Source organism: Phoenix dactylifera, unplaced genomic scaffold (assembly GCF_009389715.1).
Source record: "Phoenix dactylifera cultivar Barhee BC4 unplaced genomic scaffold, palm_55x_up_171113_PBpolish2nd_filt_p 001871F, whole genome shotgun sequence".
NCBI classification, from domain to species: Eukaryota; Viridiplantae; Streptophyta; class Magnoliopsida; order Arecales; family Arecaceae; genus Phoenix; species Phoenix dactylifera.
Genome location: NW_024069161.1, coordinates 52,539 through 61,854, shown reverse-complemented (window position 1 = coordinate 61,854; position 9,316 = coordinate 52,539). Strand labels below are relative to the sequence as shown.

At 37.3% G+C, this 9,316-nt stretch overlaps 1 protein-coding gene across 2 annotated transcripts; it reads right to left on the bottom strand.

Annotated features, from left to right (window-relative positions):
* Positions 1-215: 215 nt before the first annotated feature.
* Positions 216-6,384, bottom strand: LOC120109158 (ras-related protein RHN1-like). Of its 2 annotated transcripts, XM_039122905.1 has the most exons (8): positions 6,116-6,384; positions 5,945-6,022; positions 5,666-5,833; positions 5,461-5,509; positions 5,248-5,321; positions 1,803-1,896; positions 1,144-1,182; positions 852-1,048 (listed from the first exon to the last, which is right to left on the bottom strand). In XM_039122905.1, exons 1-8 carry the CDS (start codon positions 6,152-6,154, stop codon positions 1,041-1,043), a joined length of 549 nt encoding a protein of 182 aa, XP_038978833.1. In that variant the 5' UTR covers positions 6,155-6,384; the 3' UTR covers positions 852-1,040. The 2 variants fall into 2 exon arrangements, with proteins under 2 accessions (XP_038978832.1, XP_038978833.1); XM_039122904.1 differs by having other exon boundaries at positions 216-1,182.
* Between the last annotated feature and the right edge of the window lie 2,932 nt (positions 6,385-9,316).

Here is a 9,316-nt window from a genome sequence, read left to right as displayed (position 1 = left end):
CGAGGGCCTCCTTGAGGCCTGAGCTTTTAAGACCCCCAAATAAGCCTTTTGAAACAGTTAGAATAATTATATTCAGCAATAACAACCCTAATATAACATTGTCAGATTGCCAATATAAACCTATAATATGACGCCCATATGTTCAGTCTAAGGACTGCTTAATGTCGTATATAGCCAAAAATATCTTTTGACATGACTGGTCTTTTCAGGGTAGACCAACTTCATTTTCTAAGCAAATGTAACTTCACTCTTTAGATTTTCTTTTCTTCATTTCAGTTATCATTTTAAAGAAGTAAATAGTAATCTAAGTATGAATAGAACCTAGCCACATTTTGAAGAAGACAATGTCAAAGAATACGCAAACAAATATATTGGATAAGAACCATACTCTACAATACCCAACCCATAGAGAACTCACACAAGATCTCAAAACCTGCAACTTTATTGCCCTGCACATAAGCAATACTTCTTAAATGGTTCAAAGAAATTCTCTAAAGAAAATCATTAAATCAGAGATAACAACAGATCAAAAGCCATGAATGGTCTTCATTCTTGCTGAGAAAGTTTATTTGACCAATGCATATGTGACTATGATCAGACTTATTGACAGAGAGAAGGGTCATCAAAGCCTGACCAAGTAACCTAAAATCTATATTTGACCGTAAATAAACAAACTTGAACCATATGACTGGACCAGTGAAGGTATAATTAGCAGTGCAATAAATGGTCACAGATGGGTACCCAGAAAATTTTCAGGGAATTTAATGGATCATAAGAATACATAAATGCAAGAAATTACCTATAAGCTCATACTCAGTAATTAGTAACTCTACAAAAAATAAAATAAAGAGGTTTAAAGAGATGTAATTGATGTAATTGAATGGGTTTGATTGCTTGATTTATCCTTTCCTGAAAGATTGAATGACATACTAGTTTCACCACAATGCAGAGTGCAGGTTATGTAGTTGTTCATCTAGAACATCCTTTGTAGAACGAAAGAAGTTAGGAAAAAAGGTTGTTAAGCTGCTATCCTTGCAAACTCAATCACCTGAAAGATTACAAAATTTGAAAAACAGTTGGGTGTGTAACAGCTCTCTCCTTGTTTTCATGAAACAAGAAATAATGGAAGTTTTCAGTACATACTATTCTCAACTGCAGTGACCAAAAGCCGCAAAGAGTTCCCTTCAACCCATTAATTCATAAGATAATTCAGTATATACAATAATATCAGAAAATTACAAACAATAACATCATTGAGTGCAAATAATAAAACTCATAAAAAATGTCCAAATATTGCAGATCATCACATCCCCATTTTACAATTACAATAGCAAAGGATTGGACTGCAATTATATTCTTTAAAAAGATTGTGACAGCATCGAATCTCAATAACTCAGAAAGGCCTGCATTAAGTCTTTCCACGGCAATGGTGAAACAATTCAATTATAAACCAGATATGACATTTTCAGTTGATGACTACAATAATCTCCTTCCACAACCACTGAATTCCAGGGACTTGATTTGACTGTTTATTGCACTACCTTGTCAACGAAAATGGAATTTTGTTCTACAACATTGGAGACATTTCATTTTTTAATCAAATTAATCATACTGAGACATAACTGGTCCAAGTGGGATCATGAGTTGGATGAATGTTATAAAAATATAAGAGCATGCAGCAATATCAGTGCCTAATTTATTCATGCTCAAGGTTACTCATTCAATTCTTAATTAAGATCTGACTATATATAATCAATAAACTTGTATTTCCCATATAAGGAAAAGGGAAATTAAAGTTATACCTATTTCGTAGAATAAGTCATTCACATTAATGGCTGTTTTAGCAGAGGTCTCCATGAAGAAAAGACCATTCTCCTCGGCATATGTGCGTGCTTCCTACACACATCAAAAAAATCAATTAATTGCAAACCAAACAGCATAATTATAATGTCATGCATCCTAGTTCATCATTGCCAAAAACTAAATTACCAGTGTTTTCAAACTGCAATCTCATGTAAAAGCTGGATTGCACAAAGAAAACATTTTAAATAATTATAAACAAACTTAACATAATGGCACTTGATCTCAAAAATCATGATAACCTGAAGTGAGAATTGCACGAAGTTCAATTTAAGATAAACTTAATATGAAACACATTATTATTTCTTAATCCAGTCCATAAACAAAATGATACAACATGGCTTGTCAACATGGTTCAACAAATTACATATCTTAACAATCCACCATCTTATTATGCAGCCAACAATTTTTTTAATGTTTTCACTTTTCACAGTATACCAGTTGAACTATTCTACACTGGTTCCAGAGGTTGTGTACACATTAATGCAAGACAACCCTTTATGATTACTAAAGAAAGAAACAAAATAATACTTGAGTTGGGACCCAGAAGATTCATAGTCCAGTTAAGACCATGAGAAGACATCCAACAGTATTTCAGTTTGGATCCCGGAGAACTGCTCCAGATATGGGCATGATTCCTGATTTATATTCAGTGCTTTTATTTCTTGATTTGCAGATTGGACTCTTTAACATGTTACATTAGATTGTCGGAGAGTTTTGAATACATATTTTTAGACATGGAAGGAGATTTAGTGCTTTAACTTGCCCTGGTAAATTTTTACTCCTATTTAGATAAGGATGTCAACAAATTCCTATAATTTAACTTGACAGAGTTTTAAAATCAATAGGCTAGTAATATGTAGAGTAGATCAGGGTCTTCCTGCACAGGCACATACAGCCCCATAAAGTTCAATTTCCTAATCCAGATGTGTATTTAAGTTGAGCAGATTCCTTTTAGCTTCAAATCACTGAAGCTGGCAAGTGTATCTTTGACAAGGAAAAGAAGGGCCATCTACAAATAAAGGTGGAGTCTTTGTAAGTTCAATTTATTGAAGTTCAATTGTAAGATAAAAGGCAAAACTGGGGGAGAATTGATAATTCAGCAAGCTCTGGATAATAATTGTTTTCCTAACCATTAACATAAGAATTCCAATTCGAATATGCATGTCATAACTCATAATCAATATGATGTCGCCAAATATGCTATATGTTCATCCACGTTCTGGTCCCTTGGGTCGGATTCAATACTTGGTTGCTATACAGAGCTTAACACAAAGCAGCTACTAAAAAGGTCTAGTGATTGTGCTTCCACTCATACTAAATAAGCTCCATAAATGACTCAGATAAGGCTAGCGCTGGTATGTTTTCAGATTATAGGTCCGTTTGATGCTATCCAGTGGGCTAGTGTATTCGACCAACTGCAGCCCTAGCAACAGCAAGTCAGTCTTTGTCTGCATATGAATGCATAAATAAAATACATGATGACGGTAATTGGACAATAAGAAATACAATTATTTTGGGTAAAATCTGAACTTACTCAATTTATTACATTGCAGATCAGTGCTGTACATATAGATTGCATTTAATTGTTACTACAATCAAATTTGACTTGACTTCAAAGTCGATTGTTGATTTAAGCAATCCAATGAAGACACATACAACATGCTATTGCATAAGTGATAGTCCAGGTAGCATTGGTGATTTGTCAACTTATTTATGTCATAATCTTGTAGATAGGTCTTGTAAGTGTTAACAAAACCAGTATTACTATAATCAACACTGACTTGGTTTGAAAATCAGTAATCAACCTCAACTTTCAAACTCTCAGTCCCTCACCAACCAACCTGAGCCTTAATGGAGCATATATAATCAACATTTCTACTTTTTTTTAGCTACTCAACAAATAGTTCATGTTTCTAGTAAAAGTCAACTATAACCTACATCATCATATGTTGCATATTTATTACCAAGTACATGTTTTGCTTCCTTCATAGCAATTTAACATCTTTCAAAATCTTCTATGCCGTTTACTCGGTCACTGCACACAGCTAGGAACATTTATGATTCTAAGACAACATTAAATGTTCGATTATCACATCTTATGTGTTACCTAGACTCTCTCACATCAACCTTGGAGCATCCAGGATAGATGCAATTTGCAAGTCACATATGCATGAACATCACTTATGAGAATCTTAGCTTATAGGTTTCATTAGCAATGGAGAACATGAAATGCACATTTGAGGGTAGAAAGGAGAGAGTGATAGAGTCTAATCTATTTAGAAGTTGAATCAAATAAAGAGATAGAGTTCAATTTGTTTGGGAGCTTTTATGAACGTAGTCTGTTGTAATTGGAAAATAGGGAAAGCTCCCATGTGGTAGTTATCACAGATGAGACCAAATGGGAAACTAACATATTTTCTAAGATAAGTGCGATAATATTGTTGGTATAAAAAATGACAAACAGAATCAATAAGAAATATTCCTTAATTTTTAACCATCATTTTTAATAGTAGTATAGATTACAATTGAGTGGAGAGTTGCCTTTTACAACAATGAGTTTGACCCACCATAATGGCATTGGAAATTCACTTTATTGTTTTTGGAGCTTGGCCAAGAATATATGCATTAAAAATAAATGTTCATAATACTAAATTTCCATTATACTTGAACTAAACTTGGAGTTTGGACAAGGAACATACATATTTCTTGTGGCGAAAAAGAACATGTATATTTAAACACCAGAGCAAATGATATCTTCTAACAATTTCTACTATAAAATAATTTCAAAAATCAAATTTATAATATATTAAAATAATCATCTTTCTATGTGCCCTTATATCTCTTTTTCTCCTTCTTTCTCCTTTTGCCAGGTCAGATGCTTGAATGCGTGACTAACTGCTTCCAACATCCATGTTCATGCAAAACTAATGTTATCCTTTGAGCCTACTAAAATTATCTGGATGAAGAACTTCCTCTATGAAAGACTGAGTCCATATGTGACCCAACAGACATTATGCAGTTCATACATTACCAAACAGACCCAACTAACCCTAGATGGCCATAGCCAAGTCATCAAGCATGATCCATCCCTCGCATTTCCCCTTTTGCAAATTATCTTCCCTTAGCTTCCACAATACAAAACAACTGTGCATAAATATGTCTCAAAACTATAACTTTAATCCAGAGGTATTATCCTTATTATAAGGACAATGCAGCAGCTGAATATACGTGCTTAATACAGATAACAGAAAGTGGAATATGTTATTTTTACTCATTGAAACTATTGCCACCCAAAAAGGAGAAGCAAAGTATCCTCGAGATAAAGACAGAAGTATGAAAATCAATTAGAAATGTAGGGATAAATAATTAATTTGAAGAACTTGCCTCAGTTGTCACCTTCCTTTTATCTTCCAAATCACATTTATTTCCCGCAAGAGCAGTTACCATGTTTGGATTACCTAGAACAAGGCATCCACATTGTCTTACAAATCAATTAAGACTAACAGATTCTAGACTTGCACCTTCAGTTTTGAACTGAGGATTAAAAAAGAAAAAAAAAATCAAACAACATAAGGTCAAACAGAGAATGAAACTGACCTTGTTTCTGTAGCTCTAGAACCCATTTCTTAGCTCTCTCAAATGAATCCTGAAAACCATAGAGAAAAGGCAGATAAGAAAACAGACAGTATCTATCAAAAGCTCAGTAAAAATACCCCTATTTTATGAATCAAAATGCCCCAAGAGTACTGAATCGAATCAAAAGAGAAGGAGCGGAATTGGGATTCAATGGTCGTGACCGCACCGTGCTGGTGATATCATACACGATGATGGCAGCAGCAGCACCGCGGTAGTACATGGGAGCCAAGCTGTGGTACCTCTCCTGCCCCGCCGTGTCCCAAATCTCAAACTTCACCGTGGCGTCGCTCACCGCCAGCGTCTGCGAGAAGAAAGCTGCCCCGATCGTGGACTCCTGCGATCAAACTCAAAGAGGATGAGAACCAAACGCTAACCCTAATCCCCAAAACCCTCAGCAACCGAACCAAGATCGACACAACCCCCCAAAAAACGGACGCAAGGAGACCTGGAATTCGAGGAACTGGCCCTTCACGAACCGAAGAACAAGGCTGGACTTCCCGGCGCCCATATCGCCCAACAGGACCTGGAATCCCAAGACCGACGGCAAAGGTCAGGTAATTGGTACCAAAGGAGGAGAATTGGGAGAGAGAAAGAGGGAAAGCGAGGGTTGACTCACGAGCTTGGCACTGAGATTGTTGCGGCCGATGGTCGCCATGGGAGACTCGCTGAGAGCTTCGACCGATCCAAAGTCCTTTCGATTTTGGATTCTCGCAGGGATTGCTCGGAAGGGAGGGACAGAGAGGAGACCGGGACGAAGACGGAAGGAAGAGTCGAGAAGAAGCGAAGAATGGAGATCGAGGAGAACGGGCCGAGGTATTGCTTCGCGGTGAATTAAGGTCGCTTTCTAAAGAAGTGGATTTATTGGCATATACAAGGACAGGAATGCCCCATGTCTTTCTCGGTTTAATTTTTTCTTCTTTTGTTGTCATGTTAATAAATATTCTATTCCTCTAAATGGATGGATTATAATTTGATACGAACTGACATGTACCAATAGGATGACCCTACTATGAAAGCTTACTATTTATCAGCATGAATCATTCAAAATTTACCATATGACTTACTTAAAAAGAGTACAAAAAGTTCTCTGCATCTCAAATTCTCTACACAACTAGTAACAACTCGATCATATTGCTAACTATTTTCTAACAAATACGATACCCAAGCAAATTCCGCTACCAAAAAAAGACAGAAGAGATTTACGGATGAGTTGCATGGTTTATTGCCTTATTAACCAGCATATAGCTCTAAACCATTCGGTGATGGGTTCCAATCCTCGTCTATATATTGCATTTTTTAGGGCTCTCTAGGTCAGTTCTCTTTTAACTCTCTTGCATTGTTTTTTTCGCTCCTCTTAAGTCTCTTCCTATTTTCTGAGAGTTATGTTTAACTTAGGCATCAGAGGATCTCTCGCCAGAAACGCTTCGATGAGTAAAGTTCTTTGCTTTTGATGTATCAGATCGGAGCCAAAAAAATGCCATACGAAGCCATTATTCCACCATCCAACTCCACTAGAGCATCACTGCAGAGTTGTGTAGGGATCCTGTCCAATCTCTTCGATTCGGACGGTAGATGAGCCGAGATCTCTAGTGACCACCACCATCTTGACGCTTGGGTCGAACCGATTCTCAGTGGTAACAAATTGGCACTAGAGGAAGAACCTTGATCCCATCTTTGGAGGTATGATCGATTGAGCGGATGACACACAACCATGAAATCAAGGAGAACCTAGGCGGAGACCACAACCGCCTAGCAAGATGCAGCCCTGGAGTCAAATAGCTCTTTATAGAGCCCTTGGTGGGCTCCTCCTTTGCAAGAGCCATAGCCTGACCAATTGGTCATCGTTAAGCAATTCCATCAACTCATGCAGCAAGTTCATATGCTTATCGCCGCCATCTAGAACCTACAGCAAATAGCTGCCAACTAGCATCAGTAACTGCAGCTGTAGCAACCGCTATAGTAGACTCGTGCACTGGGAGATCAGAAGGCCCTAGTGCAACTGAGTCATCATTCCCATCCTTAGGTCTAAAATGGGTCGGACACGGTCACAATCCTTGCCAATGGGATACAGGGCAAGAAAAAAGCCATCAGCCCCTAAGTTCGTGTTGCCGAGTAGACAACCCAGGAGGAGGGGGGTGAATTGGGTTCTAAATAAAACTTTAGTTTCTTTTTAGATTATCTAATGTGATTATTGTTGGAAACCCTGATGGTCGCATGCATATATTTTTAAAAATTTTACAGCGGAAGCATGAATTAAACTATTTAATTCCTATGCATGCTAGAGATCATATCTTTACAACAAAAATAGATCCAGAACTTTAAACATTTATCCTAAACAAGTAGGCATGATTCTATGTCTAACATGTAGTCATGTAGAATTTCAGCAACCTAGTTGATTTTTAATCTCAATTTTTAATGAGATCAGATCTCATACCTTTTTGCTTTGAGAACTTTGATGATGCCTTGATCACCTTGTATAGCCGCACACGCGTCCGGCCTCTACGGATAGTCCACGCGAAGCTCTAGGAAGATCCACAACTGCAGGAGTGCTAGCTCGTGTAGAGGTGCTGCAGTGGCTGAACTTTTCTCCCTTGAAACACTCAACTTTTGATTCTTCTTCGAGAGGATGAAGGATGGAGATGAAGGAGAAGAAGGAGGAGAGAAGGTGGCTGGCTCTCAGAATTTTTTCAGAATTTAGAACCCTTTCTAAAGACCATCTTATGCAAACCCTAGGCGTGGGGGTCCTTTTATAGCCAAAAGACCCCCCACGCCTCACACCTCTTTTGGCCAACGAATTTGGCTGATAAAATTTCCAAAAATTCTGGTGAATCGAAAGCTAAGAGATGAACAAATCTTGTGCTAAGAATTCCTAAAAATTAGGGGGTTACTGCACCCCAAACTTCAGCAGCACGCCACCCTACTTAATGCGCCATGCAATCCCTACAAATTAGGGATTTGATTCCTATCTTTTTAGGAAGATTTGAGGTAACATATTTTTATGGAAAATATCCCCACACCTCCTCTTTCCTCACTCCAAAAATTGGCCAAAAATAAAGAGGATAGGAACCACGGCTTTTAGGGATAAGGATGAGATGTATTTCTTCTCCAAGAAAGAAAGCTAGGGTCCTAAATTTTAGAAATTCTTCTCCATAATAAATTTTGATTATTTGGACTCTTCATCCTCATCAAATAAGGACTTTTAATTGACTTGAGTCAAGCCCAATCCAATTGGGTTAAGTCCGATCAATTAGGTTATGCCCAATCAGCTCGGATCGAACCCGATCGAATTAGGTCAAACCCTAATTTAGCCCAAATTGAATCTAATTCAATTTGGCTTAATTCAAGTCCAATAATTCAATCAAATTGAATTTATTAGTAATCCAATTACTAATTAACCCTCCAATAATTCAATAATTATTTTAATGCAACTTTTGCTTAGGATAATTTGTCAATCGAATTGACCAAATTACTCCTGAATGATTCTTAATCATCAATCAGCCATTTGATCAACCTAGAAACTTCTATGCGTGTGACCCCATAGGTTCGAACCTAAGCCGATAGCAGAAGAACAACTTCTTGTACTAATCGAAATGACCATCTAGCAATGGTATCCGACGTCCGGATAGGCCGAATATATGCGAAGCAAATATTCTGGAACCCTGAACTATGGTTACTGTATAATTTATCCCTTTGACTCCTAATGCCAGGATAACTTTAGAGTTCTGTCAACTCTGTAATAAGTACATCCTCTATGTGATCAACTTTAGAAATCATGTGACTCCTCACAAGGATAACCCCGGCCAAGGTTTTGCTAAAT